Source organism: Myotis yumanensis, unplaced genomic scaffold (genome assembly GCF_028538775.1).
Source record: "Myotis yumanensis isolate MYYU_CA2020_CCGP unplaced genomic scaffold, mMyoYum1.0.hap1 SCAF_2, whole genome shotgun sequence".
NCBI classification, from domain to species: domain Eukaryota; kingdom Metazoa; phylum Chordata; class Mammalia; order Chiroptera; family Vespertilionidae; genus Myotis; species Myotis yumanensis.
Window position 1 is genome coordinate 190,384,645 of NW_027223753.1, and position 19,191 is coordinate 190,403,835.

Genomic DNA, 19,191 nt, shown 5'->3' on the forward strand with positions numbered 1-19,191 from the left:
ATATTAAAACCTTTTATCTTGTCCCATACTTGCTGGGGAATTTTTTTTTCATCAAGCTTTATATCAGCCTCATTTTAAAATATTCACTTCATATTCATGTTCTCAAGTAGCTTTAAAAAATGCAGAGACCAGGAGAAGTTTGATTTGACTTATGAATATCTGCGTGTATTGTTTAGGCTTTCTGGGTTCTTTAGCTGATGCCAATGTATTATTCTTCTATGAATGAATAGTTGTAGGTGATTTTAAATTGGTAGATTAAGAGGACACTCATAGAACTTCCCATGTAGCTCCAAAGGGACTTCCATGAAAAACAGATAAAATATTTTTAATATTTCAGTAATAACTTTCAAGCATTTTAATACCATCTAACATTCTGTCACTTTAGTAGTTACAACAAATTATGAGTTTCATGGTTTCAGTTATCAACTTAAGTGACTTCTTGGCTAGCCCAAACTCATATCTTGAAGATTGATTCTGCATTTCTACCTGTCAGGTGAGTTTCTCTGCACGAATATATATAAACCTAACTCAAATAAGTAGGAAGTTTATTACCTTATATTTTAAAACAAATCTTCAAGGGGTAACTAAAACAAATTAATAGGAAGTAAAAGAAACCTCCCCCCCAGTTTGATTAATTTTTTTTTATCTCTCAATTAGATTGTCCCAAAATAAAATGAGCTGCCCCGAAATGTACTAAGCTCCACATCACAGGCAATTAAAGCTTAGTCTGGATAACAACTTGGCAAGGGATTGTGAAGTCAGGATTTGAATATCACATAATTGGTCAGACTAGATAACCTTTCAAGTCCCTCCTGATACTAAGATTCTCTGATGTTACTAAATAATTCTCATTATATACTTTAAAACTACCTTCACCGCTAAAACATGTGATTTACATCTTTCCACTACATTTCTGCCTATCATTTATTTCCTGATGTATTATTCAACAGTTTAATCCATTTAAACAAATACATGTTTTTAAAATTTCTCCATATCTTTGTCATTTTAAGGCTTTCTTTTTGCCTTCTCAGAAGTTTTAATCCTAATGTTTACAATCTATGAATTCCACATAATTTTACAAAATCTCCTATAAAAGAAGCAATAACTTTCTATACTTAATCTAGATGAAAACTTTGTTCATATTGAATAGATTAATGTTGGGAGTCCTAAAATAGTTCACTTAATTTTTGAGATTAAAACACATATTTACTTCAAAAATAAACCGTGGTATCATTAAGCAGATGCCTATAATGTGCTCCTAAACATTTCAGTGAAAGAGGATAGAAAAGACCAATATCTAATTGAATATCTTGTAATTTTATCATATTTACCAACCACAAATCTATGTTGGTCCATTAAATTTTATGACACTTTTGGAAAAACAAAGTTTTATCAATTGCTTTGGAATTTTTACAACATGACATAAAATGTTTCAGACATGTTTCTTCCATGGAGTCATAGAAACATCCCACATAAACATTTATGTTTATAGTAGAGGCCCAGTGCAAAAATTCATGCATGGGTGGGGTCTGCCGGTCCGGCCCCAATCAGGGTGGATCAGGGCCAGGCCTGTTGGGAGGAGGAGACAGGGGAGGTTGGACAGCTGACCCATCCCAATCGGGGTCCAATCAGGGCTGGGCTAGCTGGGGGGAGGAGCCGAGGGTGATTGGCCAGCGGGCCCCGCCCCTGATTGGGGTGGGGGGCCTGATTGGGGGTCAGTGGCCAGGGCAGGGACCAGGGAAGATTGGCCAGCCAGCCCCACACCCAATTGGTGTGTGTGGGGCCAATCAGGGGAGGAGCTAGCTGGGGGGAGGGGCTGCAGGAGGTTGGCTGGCCAGCCCCACCCCCTATTGGGGTAAGAGGGACAATAAAGGGTGGGGCAGGTGGGGGGAGGGGCCACAGGAGGTTGGCCAGCCAGCCACACCCTGATCAGGCGGTTTCACTGGCTGCAGTGGGCATCATAGCAACTGGTCATTCTGGTCATTACTGCGCTCCGGTCACTGGCTTTATATATATATAGATAGATGTAGTACTGAGTTTGAATTGTTCAATCCTTTGAATTCTTTCAAAAAATACTAACAATCTCCAAAACTGAAAAAAACTAAAAAAAATAATTTTTGTTTTATCATATTTTTAATTATTTTTACAGACAAAATCCCCATTTATAAAATGGCAGTAACTATATTTACAATTATTTTAATAGTAGCATCAAAAGTAAATCAAATAAGGATACAGTTAGTTTTTTGATAATTACCAAGCACATAGTTTATTGGCCTAAAAACAGATGAATACAATATATTGATAACTTTGGCATGCTGTATATCATCATAAATTGCAACAAAATTTGGAACTTTCTTGTGTAAATGCTCCATTGTTCTCCAAATTCTCTAGTACCACTTAAATTAGCATTAAATCTTTCTAAAGATACATTTATTTACTTTACTTAAATCAGAATGGGTAAAATATATGCTAGACACATACACACAATATATGTATATACCTACTTGATTTGCTTTAATACCATTGTCCCTGTCTGGAAAATGACAGTCATTTTAAACAGTTGTGAAATACTGTAAAGTAGTTGTAACTAAATATATACATATGTCAATCAACAATTTAAACATATTTTTGTGGAACTGAAAAGTGCATTCTGTATGTTATTTCTCTGTATTCATTTTATCCATTATGCATCATCAACAAAGAACAGTTTTTGACTGGCTGGTATGGCTGAGTGATTGAGCATTGACCCAGGAACCAAGAGGTTACTGTTTAATTCCCAGTCAGGCCACATGCCTGGGTTGTGGGCTCGATCCCCAGTAGGGGGTGCACAAGAGGCAACTGATTGATGATGTTTTTATCTCTATCCCTCTCTCTTCCTCTTTCTCTAAACACTGACACAAAAGAACAACATTAAAAAAAAAGAACGTGTTTCTTTTTTATGAGAGTTCTTCTTTTTCACAATGTAAATTGCATTTGCATAAAATAAAACGATGGTCATGTAAATAAATAACTTTGCAGAATGCACTAAAAAGTCACAACATGGAATCACCCAAAGGTCCATCCCAATCACTTACCCCACAACATTTTTATCTGGCCTCAAAGATTTGTGTTGGAAGAAGCCACTTTCAACACTAACAACCCATCTTAGATACTTAATCTTCTAAAGCTCCCCAGTCCTGTCAGGTCACACCAACATCTGCTCAGAGTAAATCTATCAACATATTCAGAGTTCTCTCATCAACAAATAACCTTGAGGATCCAATCAAATAAAAATAGTCCCCCAAAGTTGAGGAGATTCAGCTATTTGGGGAATGAGGTTGCATGATTTCTTCCAGGGTTGCTCTAATATCCTCTAGCCATGAGGCTCAGGGGCATGTGTGTGATTTCACACTTGCCCACACAGAATATGGCGAACTCGGGAGTGATTCTCCTCCAATGAGGCAACTCCCTGAAAAGCCCAGAAACATCTCCATGACTCATCCGCCCACTGATGGAGTTTGGTTCCCCTAAATCAGACTGATTTGTTATCGGAATGGGTCTTTTTTGCAACCTTTCCTGGACACACCTCTTTAAAACGCGACTTGCAGACCCAAAACAAATTGTCCTTTTCATATACATGCCTTCATATCTGTAAAATTCACATGGAGGCATTTATTCACAAGAAAATACTGAAGAGAGGTTTGGAGTTCATGCCACTCGATTGTAAAAGCTGTATTTAAAAAAAAAAAAAGGTTTTGATATCACAGTGCTTTTCTAACTTTCTTGGTTCCTGTAGATACCTTGTTAATCTAAATAATCTTAAAGAACACTGAATATTTTGGAATAAAAAAATGGAAACATTATAAACATGTTATTTTTTTTTTTTTTTAAAAGCAATCTAAACTCTATACTCAAACTTTAGGCATAACCACATAGCTGCCATACTGAATTTGGTACACACACACACACACACACACACATTCCCCCAAATTCCACAGTCTCTTGGTTTTAAATGACCAGTCCTATCCTTTCCTCTCTTTTAATAAAGATAATATGGCCACTAGACTTGTGGCATTTTATAACATCGAATAACAATATAGAATAACATGGCATATAGGAAATCTATTAAATAAGTGCTAAAATCATACCACCAGGCCTGTTTCTCAAAGGTTTTCACACATAAATTAGCAGAGAGCACTGTTCCTTTGCAAGGGCTGAGTTAGGGCTCCTTTGAAAGCTTCTTAAAATAAGGTCGAGTTCATTTTATGTCGACAATTACGGTAACTACACAACTCCGCTTGTCGTGGACAATTGATTGCATTCCCTTCAGGAAGGAACAGCAAGAGAGACAGAGATGACTCCCCGGACTACCTCCTGTTCAGTTTGGGGAGTTAGTGGGAGGCGGCCTGTTCCCCAGCACAGTCGCCGGTGAAAGGGATCTATTAAAAAGAACTGTGTCGGTTTACACTGCAGGTTGAATGGAGCATTAAATGACTGCGTTAGTCTGACTGCAGTGGGGGTCATGGTCGCCTCCAGCGGGTATGTGATGTTGTACTAATACTTCCACGTAGGTGCAATCATTGTTGGAGCGCCTTGATTTAATTTTCCAGCAAATGCCCCATCCACCTCCCCTCACACCAGTTTTCTTGTCCTCTCTCTTAGCAAGTGTAAACAGAGGAGGACACATGTGTACTTCCAAACTGTCACCCATGTGTCATGCGAGTGGGGGGCTCCTGCCAGTCCCTTGGAGCCAGCTTCTAGGGGGCGGCCAGCGATGCTGATCACCAGACCGCGCAGAGTCTGTTAATCGGATCCCCCCGCCCGCCCCTCCTCGGGCCTGGGCTGTAATTTTCCAAACAGCCATCCCTCCTTTGCAAATAAAGTTAAAATCAATCCACAGATACAGAATGCTGACTTCCTGTCATTCAGTTTTACAGGGTTTCTCTTTGTAGAGCTGCCAGCTTGTGACCGATGAGAGAGAGAGAGAGAGAGAGAGAGAGAGAGAGAGAGAGAGAATCACTTGCTTCCTTGCTTCCTAAGCAGGGATTTGCCTGCGATCCGCGGCGAGAGGACTGCGGCGACTGATTTACACAGTTGGCGCGGAGGAGGGGCCGGGGGTGCGAGCGAGGGGAGGGGGGCGGGGGACAAGCTGGCGGAGGCTCCGGCGATGGGCTGATCTGGGGGCTCCCCAGCGCCTCTGCCTGCGTGCGCGATTTGGGGGCGGCCGATGGAGCTGCATTCGGGTTCCAGCCTGGCGTTTCGCATATTGCTTCCTAACCCCCGACCCGGCGCTCCCAGTTTGGGTGCAGACGTCGGTAAGTAACGTGTCATCCGATTTCAGTGATTTCCGAGGCCATTAAAGTGGCACTTTTAAAGCAGGTCAGTCTTCACAGATGCTGCCGGCGCGAGCGTCTCCTTGGCCTGAAACGTTCCGCGGCCCCCTTCCCCGCCCCCCACCCCCCCTCCCCACCCCACCCCACCCCACCCCGCTGGAGAAGTGAGGGTGCTTGAATAGTGAGCTGTCAGGGGGGCCCGCTGTCCTCCCACAGTATAGCCCCACCTTGGTGCTTGGCCCGAGATCCCCCGGTTCCAAGTGGCATGTGTGTGTGCAGCCATACTGTGGTATTTGTATCCTCTTCCTCTCGCCTTCCTCCCAACCCCCCACCCCCTTCGCCGTCTGGCCAATGCTGGGATCTGGGATCTGGTCGCCCCCTTCCTGCATCCTGCCTGCCCCTCCCACCCTCTCCTTCTCTCCTCTCCACGCCACCCCACCCCACTCCCACGGACCCAGAGAATCCGGAGCAAAGACACCCGGCGGAGGCGAGGGCTAGTCCCGTCTCCCATGGAAGGAGGCCTCGGGCAGGGATCGCGCCGGGAGCGACAACCTTTCAGGAAGCAGACGAGAGGGAGACCCAGACACCAAGCCAGGGCTCTCCGGGACCGCGCAGCTCACCGCCGAACCGAGGGCTCCGAGCTTTTCCATTGAAAAGGAACCCCCGGTTCTGGGACACTCGCTCCGCCCGCCCGATTGCCCGCCACCCCGCCCGCCCGCCCCCCGGGGCGCGCCGAGCCCAGGTCGCCGGCTCCCCGCCGCCGGCCTCGCCGCGCTAGGTGAGCGCCCCGCTCTCCCGTGGGTGTGCGGCGACCATTTCCCCGCAAGTCTGCAAGGTGGGAGCACTTCGGATTACCAGCCTGATGCGCGGGCCTTTCTGAAAGTTGGCGGCCGGAGGAGAAGAGGCGGCGAGGCTCCGGCGCGATGGATACAACGCCGCCTGCCCGGGAGTTGGCGGCGCCCGCTGGGGAGTCCCTGGGAGCGCAGCGCGCCGCGGAGGTCGTGCGCGCTCTGCCCTGCTAGGTACCGGCCGCCATCCTCCCCCACTTTGCCTAATTGAAAGCGGGCTGTCTTGGACGGAGGATGTGCACGGCAGAGCCCACGGAGAGTTTGGCCGCGGCGGCCCCGGTACGCTCACAGGTGCTAGGGGTCTGTGGGCTTTTCTGAGCCGGATCGTTTAGCGGTCAGGACGCCGGGCGGAGGAGAGGTGCGGGAGACCGGCGGGACCGCGGACCCCTCTGCCGGAGGAGGAAATCGTGAGTAACTCCATCAAATAGGGCAGGTGGAGGAGCGGAGCCTCCGCCCCTCCCCCAGCGGATCGCTCGCTCTGGTAGAAAGAGAGAGAAGGAAGGAAGAGGCTCGGGCTCTTAATCGTTTTCCATTTCTAAACAGACCCATTGTGTTTTTCGCCTGGTTGATGAGAGAACTGATGGGCAGAAGGCTCCGCGCTCTCCAGAAAATGAATGATGCAGCATTTTAATGATGTTCCAGGGGAGATAGTTTTGCTTCCATATTGGAATAGTTAATTGTGCATGTGTGGCAAGGAGTGGGCTCGGGGACCAGGCAAAGGGGAGGGGGAGGGAGGAAACGGGTCCACTGGGGAGAAAGGGCTTCTTGTCCTCCCCGTGGACAAATGATGCCGGGCGCTCCCAGCAGGAAGCGGACAAACCCAGAGATTTCCCCCCCACCCTCCCCTTCATCCCAACTTTTGGAGCTCTTCCTACCGCCCAGACACGCTATACTGAGATCAAGGAAAGGACAGGGGTGACATGTCCTTTAGGATGGGGCCCTAACCAAGAATCTGGGGAGCTGTATGTAGTTCAGGATAGAATGATGGCAGGGAGGGCCCTTTACCATCCCGGGGATGCTAACGGAGGTCTCCAGGTTACCCATGGATTCCATAGCATCATGGGTTGCCTTAAAATCCATGAGACAGTTACCGCCTCTGCACGTTGGGTACAAAAGGTGGTGTGTGTGTGTGTGTGTGTGTGTGTGTGTGTGTGTGCGCGCGTGCGTGGGAGGGGGAGGTTGGCAGCTGGTGATGGAGATGGGATCGCTCTGGTTCTGAGCTCAGGCTGTCGGGGTTGGCCTGAGAGCTCTCTGAGGAATAGGGTGGGTCTGGAAGATTAAGGACATGGTAGAGTACAGAATCCTACCCACCTGCTTACTTGGCCTCTGATGGCTGCTTCCAATCTTAGCTACTGTGGAGCAACGGGCACTTGCATTTTTGAATGTAAAATATCAGGCACATGTACTATGACTGACATTAAAGAGACATGTTGTTGACCTGGGGGATTTACTGGTATATATATATATATATATATTTTAGGATGTAAGACATTGACACATACACTGTGTTTTTCTTTAAAATTTGGTTTTGTAAAAAGAACTTTAAGGGAAAGGCACCTTTACTGCCTAACTTTGAGCCCTTGGGCAATTGAGGTTCAATCATTCAGTTGAGGATTTTAGCCACCAGAGTCCCTCCCTTCCCCATGAGTTGGTGACAGGATTGGTGTGTGTGTGGTGGGGGCGGGGGGGGGGGGTGGGTAGGAGGTGTGCATCCATGATGGATGTACAGTTTCCACTAGCTAAGTGGACTTGCTTGCTGCACACTTGCCCCCACCCAGTTTCTCCACTAAGAGGCATTCTGTTCCCCAGCAGAGAGGACTGTAGAACTGTCAGTTGAGCTTTAAAAGATGTCTCATACAGGGGTCCTGTGAACTGTAATCTGGTAGCCTCTCAATACTGCGACGTCTTCCGTCTTCCCTCCATCACCCCCACCTCACGACTCTCTACCATCCACTTTCCCAAAATAGTTGGACCAAATATGTATACTGCTCCCTCCACCCCCCATCCCCGCGAGGTCTTTCCCAGTGGAGGCAAGTGAAATGTGTCATTGTTACCCAAGTGTTCTTCGTCTCCTTCCAGAACATGGGTTGCTCTCTGTTTGTAAAAAGGTAGAAGGAAGCACATGGCTGTTGAATCCAGGGGCAATCAGAGGTTTTGAGCTGCAGCACAATAGAAGGATTCCTGGTGCAAAGAGATCGAAGCAAAATGCAGGACAAACTCTGTCCAAGTCGCTAGCATGCCTGAGCGCTTATATTCGGGACACCCAAGCAGAATTAGCTCGATTCAGCTCTTCTGTTTCAGAGACCTGGATTTTCCTTTATCCCTGTCTTTGCAGAGAAGTGTCTGTGCTGTGAAAAGGATAATTCTGAAAGATAGTCATAGTTTTGAGCCTGTCTCCACCGGAGAAAGGAGCTTTGGGAACTGGAGGAGTAAACCACTCAGGCGATAGTTTCCTTGAGAGTTAAGAAAAGAAAAAGGAAAAAAAAAAAATGCCAACAGCTCTCCCCCCTAGCATCTCCACCTTTCCCACCAAAGGAATGTTTGCTGGTAGGTTGGTCCTTCTTCCTTCTGTTTCTTATTTTGACAATTTATCTTGATCCCTCCACTTCTTTTCTCTCTGCTTAACACACACACACACACACACACACACACACACACACACACACGTACACAATTTAGTCTGGGCTTCCTAGTGCTCATGCCTGACCCCGTGCTAAGCGCATCCCCCTTCCTCTTGGAGCTCATTTTCGTGACGTGGAAAGCTGGTTCCAGGTTCCAGCACATATTGAAGTGGGGGGGAGCCAACGAGAGAGAAGTGTGAGGTTCAGCACTGTGACTGAGCCTGCCTTCCCCCCTGCCTTCCTCCCAGTGCCCGATTCAGTGATGAGCTGCTGGTACCCAGAGAAAGCAGCCTCTGCAGCGGCGGTGGCGGCAGCAACAGCGAAGCTGGAAGCCTGCAGCAGCCCCTTCTCCTCCCTCCTCCACTGAGTGTGCCAAGTGGCAGTTCTGCATCCAAAAGGAGCCCATTGAAAGGCCCATTGCATTCCCAGCACGTCTCCAGCTGGCTGCCTTTGCCTTTTTTTTTTAAAATCTTAGTCTATCCCCCACCCCATCTATACCCCTTTGCTTCAGCTTTAGCAAAAGGAAGGGAGGGAGAGGGAGAGAGAGAATCCTTAAACTCAAGCCTTTCTTCCCCTACCCCCAATGTCCAAATATGTATATATTCTCCTGCAAAATAGGTGAATCAAAGACATATGGAGTCTTGTTTACCTAAATCTCAGGGACCTCAAAAATAAAATAAAACATTTAAAGTAAAAAAACAATGGTGAAGAAAGAACTTAAGTAGATTTTAATATTTTATAAGGGAGACTAACTGATACTGCAATGTAGTCTCATCTGCCTTCTCTCTCCACCCCCCTCTTTTTCATTTAATTGTTTCTAAAAATTGAGTATTGAACGCCTGAGGCAGATTCCTCTTTGCTTTCTCACTGGTTCTCCTCTCCTTACAGCTGTGTACATTCTGTGCAAGTTGACCGCGAAGATTTATTCTTTTCACTCCCCCTATAAATTAAAACATTATGCTTTAAGTTAGAGGGTTGGCTGAATATTTCCTTAATGCATGTATCCAAGTGTGGAGAGAAAATTATATGCGAAAAACTCCAGTTTATTTTTATTGATTAAAAACAACCCCTCAATTTCGATGGACAGTTCAGTGACTCCTAAAGGGCAATGTAATAAAGCTGCATTATTATAATTTATGTATGTATGCGTTTTCATATACTGATGACATTAGGCAAGGGGAAAAAAGCCATGGGGGATGCTCTGTATTTATTATTAGCACTGTGTTTGCTTCTTCGGATTGAAAAAGAATGATATGTTTCCTTGAAATGTATCTCATGTGATAGATCATTTATCAGCAGGTATGTGTCAAGGTTCCCCCCTTTCTTGCCTTTAACTACTCTAAACAGCCACCTGCCGTTCCAGTTTCAGCTTTTGACAGGGTTCTTGAGTTGATCATGAAGGCACAGATGAGCTGTTAATACAGACACTCCCAGGTCCAGCACCCTTTCACTGTTATTCTCTTTAGCTCTGACAAGTGCATGGACTTGTTCTTTAGAAAGGATAATCACTGCTAAAAGGTTTAGCCAAATGATGCACGTATATAGAAAATACTTAATTAGAGGACACATCCATAATCTGTGTTTGGGCAGAGGGAGTGGAGGCACAGTGTGTTACTGAGCAGACACGATGAGCATGATGTGATCATTTCTTAGGAGAAATCTGACGTTTTCCTGAGATATCAATCATGTGATACTTCCCAACATCGGATAGTTGGGCAATGAGCTCATACTTTATCATACTCTTCAATCTAATAACTTTTATTTTCGTCATGTATTTTCATGAGAAGAAACCTATAATTTAAAGGATATTTTTTCCCATCAGAGTTCCAATCAGATGGGGCAATGAGCTCAGACTTTCTCATGCTCTTTAATAACATGTCTTTTCATGAGTAGAAAACTATAATTTAAAGGACTTTTTCCCCCATACGAGTTCCAATCAGATCTATAACGGGCACCTCTGAGGCCAATGTGAGTTTTAACAGGCAAGCAGGTGTAATGGCCAAATTATTGCCATTATTACTGAATCTGCCTATATTTAAATGCATCACTTACCAGTCCCCTTACTGGCTATAAGTGACAATGAAGGCTTCTTTTGTATGACATACCCTTTACCAAGTATGGCTGGGTAACGTCATCACATGATACAATATTTCTGTTTCCTAAGTGTAAAATATAGGGCAAAGTAGGCATGTTGCTAGGTCCTTTTGAGTGTCAGTTCCACAACTGCGGAGGTTTTTACTTCACTCTTACTAAAAAGCCCCGATGTAGGAGTCAATTAGAACAGTGCGTATGACTAACAGCTAAAAATCTGCATCTTTATTTCTGTTGCAGTTCTGTAATCCACCACGAATGATGAAACCTTCCATAGCTGAGCTGGTTCACAGAGGGAAGATGCTGTGGATTATTCTTCTAAGCACAATCGCTCTGGGATGGACGACCCCGATTCCCCTGATAGAGGACTCAGAGGAAATAGATGAGCCCTGTTTTGATCCATGTTACTGTGAAGTCAAAGAAAGCCTCTTTCACATACATTGTGACAGTAAAGGATTTACAAATATCAGCCAGATTACCGAGTTCTGGTCCAGACCTTTTAAACTATATCTGCAGAGGAATTCCATGAGGAAATTGTACACCAACAGTTTTCTTCATTTGAATAACGCTGTGTCCATTAACCTTGGGAACAATGCCTTGCAGGACATTCAAACAGGAGCTTTCAATGGTCTTAAGATTTTAAAGAGGCTGTATCTACATGAGAACAAACTAGACGTCTTCAGAAATGACACTTTTCTTGGCTTGGAGAGTCTCGAATATCTGCAAGCAGATTACAACGTAATTAAACGCATCGAGAGTGGTGCATTTCGGAACCTCAGCAAACTGAGAGTTCTGATTTTAAATGATAATCTCATCCCCATGCTTCCCACCAATTTATTTAAGGCTGTCTCCTTAACGCATTTGGACCTCCGTGGGAACAGGCTGAAGGTCCTTTTTTATCGAGGGATGCTCGACCACATCGGCAGGAGCCTGATGGAGCTCCAGCTGGAGGAAAATCCCTGGAACTGTACGTGCGAGATCGTGCAGCTGAAGAGCTGGCTGGAGCGCATCCCTTATACTGCCCTGGTGGGAGACATCACCTGTGAGACCCCCTTCCACTTCCACGGGAAGGACCTGCGAGAAATCCGGAAGACAGAACTCTGTCCCTTGTTGTCCGACTCGGAGGTGGAGGCCAGTCTGGGGATTCCCCACTTGTCATCAAACAAGGAGCATGCATGGCCAACGAAGCCTTCCTCCATGCTGTCCTCTGTCCATTTTACTGCTTCTTCCGTTGAATACAAGTCCTCAAATAAGCAGCCCAAGCCCACCAAACAGCCCCGGACCCCAAGGCCGCCCTCCACATCCCAAGCTTTCTATCCTGGTCCAAACCAACCTCCCATTGCTCCTTACCAGACCAGACCACCCATTCCTATTATCTGCCCTACTGGGTGTACCTGTAATTTGCACATCAATGACCTTGGCTTGACTGTCAACTGCAAAGAGCGAGGATTTAATAACATTTCTGAACTTCTTCCAAGGCCACTGAATGCCAAGAAACTCTACCTGAGTAGCAATCTGATTCAGAAAATATACCGTTCCGATTTTTGGAATTTCTCGTCATTGGATCTCTTGCATCTGGGGAACAATCGTATTTCTTACGTCCAGGATGGGGCCTTCATCAACCTGCCCAACCTAAAGAGCCTCTTTCTCAATGGCAACGATATCGAGAAACTGACACCGGGCATGTTCCGAGGCCTACAGAGTTTGCACTACTTGTACTTCGAGTTCAACGTCATCCGGGAGATCCAGCCTGCAGCCTTCAGCCTCATGCCCAACTTGAAGCTGCTATTCCTCAACAATAACTTGTTGAGGACTCTGCCCACGGATGCCTTTGCGGGCACATCCCTGGCGCGGCTCAACTTGAGGAAAAACTACTTCCTCTACCTTCCCGTGGCTGGTGTTCTCGAACACTTGAACGCCATCGTCCAGATAGACCTCAATGAGAACCCTTGGGACTGCACCTGTGACCTGGTCCCCTTCAAGCAGTGGATCGAAACCATCAGCTCCGTCAGTGTGGTGGGGGATGTGCTGTGCAGGAGCCCCGAGAACCTCACCCACCGGGACGTGCGCACCATTGAGCTGGAAGTGCTCTGTCCCGAGATGATGCACACGGCACCAGCTGGAGCCTCCCCGGCCCAGCCTGGGGAGCCCCACCTTCCCGGGGGGCCGACGAGTGCATCGCCCTATGAGTTCTCTCCCCCGGGGGGCCCGGTGCCGCTTTCTGTGTTGATCCTCAGCCTGCTGGTCCTGTTTTTCTCCGCCATCTTCGTGGCTGCGGGCCTCTTTGCCTATGTGCTCCGCCGGCGGAGGAAGAAGCTGCCCTTTAGAAGCAAGAGGCAGGAGGGCGTGGACCTCACGGGGATCCAGATGCAATGCCACCGGCTTTTCGAGGACGGTGGGGGCGGGGGAGGTGGGAGCGGGGGCGGGGGCCGGCCCCCTCTCTCCTCCCCAGAGAAGGCCCCCCCAGTGGGCCACGTGTATGAGTACATCCCCCATCCCGTGACCCAGATGTGCAACAACCCCATCTACAAGCCTCGCGAGGAGGAGGAGGCGGCGGCGGCCGTGGCTTCAGGGCAGGAGGCAGGGAGCACAGAACGCGGGGGTCCCGGGACACAGCCGCCGGCCATGGGCGAGGTGCTCCTGGGGAGCGAGCAGTTTGCCGAGCCCCCCAAGGAGAACCCCAGCAACTACCGGACCTTGCTGGAGAAGGAGAAGGAGTGGGCCCTGGCCGTGTCCAGCTCCCAGCTCAACACCATCGTGACGGGGAACCATCACCACCCGCACCCCCACCACCCAGCCGTCGGGGCGGTGTCGGGGGTCGTGGCAGGACCTGGGGCAGACTTGGCTGGGTTCCGCCACCACGAGAAGAATGGCGGGGTGGTGCTGTTCCCCCCCGGGGGAGGCTGCGGGGGAGGCAGTCTGCTCCTGGACCGGGAGAGGCCGCAGCCAGCCCCCTGCACGGTGGGCTTCGTGGACTGCCTCTACGGCACGGTGCCCAAGTTAAAGGAACTGCACGTCCACGCCCCTGGCATGCAATACCCAGACTTACAGCAGGATGCCAGGCTGAAAGAAACCCTTCTCTTCTCGGCTGGAAAGGGCTTCACAGACCACCAAACCCCCAAAAATGATTACCTCGAGTTAAGGGCCAAACTTCAAACCAAGCCGGATTACCTCGAAGTCCTGGAGAAGACAGCATATAGGTTCTAACAGAAAAAAATACAAATAAATTACTACTTTTGGTTTTGTTTTTTTTTTTCCCAAAAGAAAAGGAAAATGAAAGAAATATATCCCCTGTTCCCTTTCCACGGTTCCCAATCAATCCATCCTCACAGACGTTCCTGCCCCGAACGGAACCCACACCGCATGGAAACTAGAAAATACAAGCTGTATGCGCTCCCCTCCCCGATGCAATGGGGAGGGAGGGCCATCCGGAGATCATTAATCAATGAAGTGCCTTCGCAGACTTTTGCCAGCAAATGTTATCATTATTTTTTTTATACTGAAACTTGAGACTTTGACTGTGCCATGTATAAGGTATATTGGGGATCGTTGTATTGATCCTAATGAAGTAAAATTCAATGTATCTTTTGATTTTCAGTAACCCCCTCCCCCCCCCCCCCAATTGAGTTTTGTTCAACAGGGAGCGGAGAAAACAAATTGACATCCGTGGCTCTCTTTCCCCTTCCCATCATGGCACAGATCCTGTACATGTATTACCAATGCAGTTTGCTGCATGCCTGGAAACTGCAAGCCGGGGAGGGAGGGGGCGGGTCTTGCTCGAATGTTCTCACCCACTCTTCTTTCTCTCCCACACATACCCACAGGCCAATCACCAAGCCCTGCCCACGGGTCCCTAAACCTGCCACCTGCACCCTCTTGCTTCTGGTGCAGGTACACAGGCACACACGCACACACACATACACACACACATATACTCACACACACACACACACACACACACTCACACACACACACACACACACACACACACACCCAGATACCACTCCCATTCAAGTCAATGTAATTATTTCGGGTTTGACCCATTTGCCTCCTCTCCATAGCTCTACCTTCCCCTCAACCCTAGTGTATAGCTCACAACATCTTTCCTACCGCCCAGGAAAAGTCCTATTCTAGGCTGGATCCCGGGGCAGGGGAGGCCCGGTGGTTTCCCAGCCCGAGGCGCACACCTAGGGATGAGCATCCTCTTTGTGACACTTCATCCTGATGCCAAGATATTTTGGAGAACATCTGCACTTTCTTATATAAATATATATAATATTAAAAAAACAAAAAAGCAACTGGTATATATCACTAACAGCTTTGTAGGAAGCACTTTTAATGTTTTCTCTCACACACAGATTCAAAAGAAATGTGCATATATTTATTCTGTAATTTCAGTTATAAATTGTAAAGGTAATGTTTAATCATTGTATAGTGATTATGCGTCCGGTATAGCTTTCCTAATAAAAAGTTTTTGAAAAACATAATACATTATATATAGAGGATACAAAGCTTGAACCTTAAATTCCAGCTATGCCATGCCTTTCATGATCACATTAAAAAAAAATCTTTCTTTTCCTTGTTATACAGAAAGCTAGTTTATTAACAAGTTTGATGCACTGTGATGTTGATAAATCTTATACCCCCCTCCCACCCCTTCCCATACCAGGATACAATTGGGACTTTAAAAAATCTGATTTATACCATTTGCTTCTTGTCTCTTGGATTATATATTTCAAACTTAGTACCCCAATGATGCACCACTTTTCCTAGGCAGGATGTGATTGGGAAAAATAAGGTAACCATGTTGCTAAGACGTATAGAATTAAATAAGAGGAGGACCCAGGCATCTTAAGAGAATAAATGACAAAAAGGAAAAGAAAAATTGCTATTCTTATAAAAAACGTGCACTAAAGTTACACACACACGCACACATCCCAATAAAAAAATCAAAGGCCTTGGAGCCAATTTGTCAGAATCCTGTTATCTGTGAAAGTTGTCACATATTTAGCTACTGGTTTTGCCAACCACATACCGCAACTGGCCCCAGTCATGCTTGAACTAAGACAAAGGATGTTGGATGAGTTGTTCATCCCTTATGACACAAAAATGATGTTTCTAAATTAATCTGACAATAATCCAAGTTATGATCCATTTCTGGATCGAAACCAAAGAAAATCGGATTTTTAAGGTGCCAGTATGTTATTTAAGAAAGAATACCATACAGAGCTCGGGAGGCACTTGTCTCATTGTGCCATTAGAGGGCAGCAGAGCTCCAGAGAGTCAGAGACCCTGAGCTGCAGAATTGTGCGTTGACCCCGCGTTCTCTGCTAGTGTTTCCTCAAGCTGCCCTTAGTAGAAATTATCATTATGTGTTGAATGTAATTCACAAGTCACTGATGCCTTACATCCCATTTTTTCCCATACGAAAGAAGACTAGCAGCTTCTAAAGCTGTGTAACTGGTATAAAACTAAGGCATTGTACTTTAAAAAAAAAAAAGCCCCATAAATGTCTATGATATATTTATATATCTTTCGATTAGTTATACATGGATATCAACATAGGTATGCATAAAATAAAATAAAAACACACAAGTATATCAATATAAAAAAAGCAATTTTTCAGGGCTACTTTGCATTTGACACATTGTACCTACACCTTTTGTCCTTCATTATTTGAGGTGTGTTTTGGAATTACTTCAGATGAAGAGAAGCCCACCGGCAGGATTCACTGTTTCTCTACATACAATATTGAAATGCAGCGCTGCTTATGCGAGAGAATCAGACCCACTGTTAAATAGGTGTTATTGTTCTTTTAAAATTCTTTTCCTTTTCTTTTCACTTTCCCATAAGTCAGCTTTTTCATAGTTATTTCGCTATCCTCTTTCCTCATTCTTTTTAAACACTTCTTTCTTCTCTTAAAGTCTTTTCCCAAGGCACAGAAAGTCAGTACTAAACTTTAAGTGTTTTCAAACCTGATCTATGGAGCCCCTCCAAACTAGTGATTTATCATGTCCCCATTCCTCTTAATTAAATATTTTAGTGGATAGTAGAAAGCATGTGTATAATAAAAAACTCCAAGTGCAAAGCTAGGTACTTCTGACAATATTCATCATTTTCTTAATAACTGCACACATTCATAACATGGTAAATTATACAAATCAGGTTAAAGTGCAATCCCTAATGATCCTGGTGCTTTTGACTTTTGAGAAATGAGTATCCATAAACCATATTAAATTCAAATATACCTTGATAATTATAATGTTTATATTTTATTTATTAAATACAGAAAGTAAGACTGTCTTAAATATAGGTAATAATTTTACCCTTGAGTGAGAAATAAATTTATTTAGTGAAAATAAATTTATATGAGAATGAAATTTTGTATTAAAGAAGATATATTTTTTTTTTTTTTTGCATCCATGGAGTTTTCTACCCCTTGGCTAGGTCACTTATTTTTGTTGTGTATTAGAATTACTTAACTTTAGTTCATAATACCAGATATATTTTCTTAAAGTACCATGGGTATTATTATAGGTACTACTATTAGAACTTATTTCATTTTTTTTTCTGTAGTAAAGTGCTTATTTTTGAGAAAAATGCACATTGCTATTCACTTCATAGTGATGGTCAATTCGAATGAAGCAGACCTAGATCAAGTGGATATTTGCTAGTATTTCATTGCTATTTTATTATAAATTTTAGTAATAATATTTAAAATAAAATGTATTGTAATGTCCCTTTTACTATGAAATGGTGAGTGAAATATGATTGAAAGTGAAATATTGGTCTGATTCAGTAATAGTTTTGACATATTACCATAACAGTTTTATTTATGTGGATGCTTTTATGTTTTTATTTTAAAAGCAGTATTATTTCATCTAATTGCAAAATACTAAAAATATGATGATGATGATGACAACCATATTTTAAATAAAAGTTTAGAGAGAAATCACAAGAAAAAGTTTAATGACTGAATTTAAAAAGTTTTTTTTAACCTAGAAATGTTAGTTGTAAACCATTGATATCTGAAAATAATATTTGTGCTTAGCATTATGAACATTGATAATGCAATTGCAGAAGATAAGGACTTTAACTACTGAAACACATTATTTTGATTTGTTTAGTGCAAATTAATTGTTCATACTGTCCTATCCTTTGGAAGTTATGTTGTGTAGGCCAACAAATGTTGCATTTTTGCAAAATGGCCATGACAAAGAACACACTAATGAGATGCTTCACAGTATGTGACACCTGACTGTAAGGAGTCAAAACAATATGAGAGGAAATGGTAATAAAAGAATACTCCATTTTAGGTTATTTGAGCTATAACTTATATTTAGCTCAAAATCCTTAACTATGAAACTTCAGGTGAACAGAGCATAAATAGCTATCACTAATTTCACCATATAAGTATCCTGTTTAATATACTATAGGCCTTTTAAAAGTAATAGGAGCAATAACAATCATGTATGTGTGTGTGTATACATATATATTGTACTATTATATATGTATATACGCTGTATATGCATGTATATAGTTTATATATGCTGGATTATACTTACATGTAAATTAGGCATTTTCTCACATGTATAACAATTTCAATTTTATGCATTTATTTTCTTTGCTTCTGTCTAGCTACTGTCCAAGTGAAGCTGGATGAAATTATGAGTCTTCACTTTAGGAATAGACACGTGTAAAAAGTAACACTGTAATTAATATTTCTGAATTTAAAATTTATTTTATCTTCCAATTTGCTTCATTTTGTTATTTAAATCATAGAGGAGAAATTTCAGTCAAATTGTGATTTATTTTAAGTCTTTATAGTAAAGAAGTCAATCTCTTATAAATATGCAACGTAAGTCAAATGGAAAACAAGTGCTCCTTTTTCATTTTTCTATTTCTAGAATAAATTTTATAGGTGAAACAATTTCGGTAGATTTATTTGATAAGACCTTTGTAATTCATCTAGGTATGTAGAAAAAGTGAAATCTTGAAGGTCAATCTAAGAGAAGTAAAGAAACTGTTTAATACATTCATCATCCTATTTTACTTCTTTTAAGATCACCCTTCATTTAAAATGTATAATAGTATAAGTAATAATAAAAATACAGCTGGTTATTTTTAGTATGCTTTTACAAAATCTAAATTGAAGGGGTTAATGTTTTCAGCTCAAGAAAAAGGTGTACACCATGTGTTGCTAGTTGTGAAGAGGTAAATTTTTGGGTAGCTTCTTTTTAAAAATTTTTATTCTTATGCTTTATTTTTTTTTAATTTTTATTGTTGAAAGTATTACATATGTTCCCCCCTTTCCCTCAT

The 19,191-nt window shown here is 43.9% G+C and overlaps 1 protein-coding gene across 3 annotated transcripts; it reads left to right on the forward strand.

Annotated features, from left to right (window-relative positions):
- Nucleotides 1-5,209: 5,209 nt before the first annotated feature.
- SLITRK3 (SLIT and NTRK like family member 3) lies at nt 5,210-17,224 on the forward strand. Of its 3 annotated transcripts, none has more exons than XM_070406874.1 (2): nt 5,210-5,294; nt 11,113-17,224. In XM_070406874.1, the coding sequence occupies exon 2, from the start codon at nt 11,131-11,133 to the stop codon at nt 14,077-14,079; it is 2,949 nt and encodes a 982-aa protein (XP_070262975.1). In that variant the 5' UTR covers nt 5,210-5,294; nt 11,113-11,130; the 3' UTR covers nt 14,080-17,224. The 3 variants fall into 3 exon arrangements, with proteins under 3 accessions (XP_070262975.1, XP_070262974.1, XP_070262976.1); XM_070406873.1 differs by lacking the exon at nt 5,210-5,294 and adding an exon at nt 6,353-6,567; XM_070406875.1 differs by lacking the exon at nt 5,210-5,294 and adding an exon at nt 8,569-8,707.
- The last annotated feature ends 1,967 nt before the right edge of the window (nt 17,225-19,191 follow it).

Bases quoted from the DNA above. Each gene is read 5' to 3' on its own strand.
- SLITRK3 (XM_070406874.1), top strand. From the start codon at position 11,131: ATGATGAAACCTTCCATAGCTGAGCTGGTTCACAGAGGGAAGATGCTG.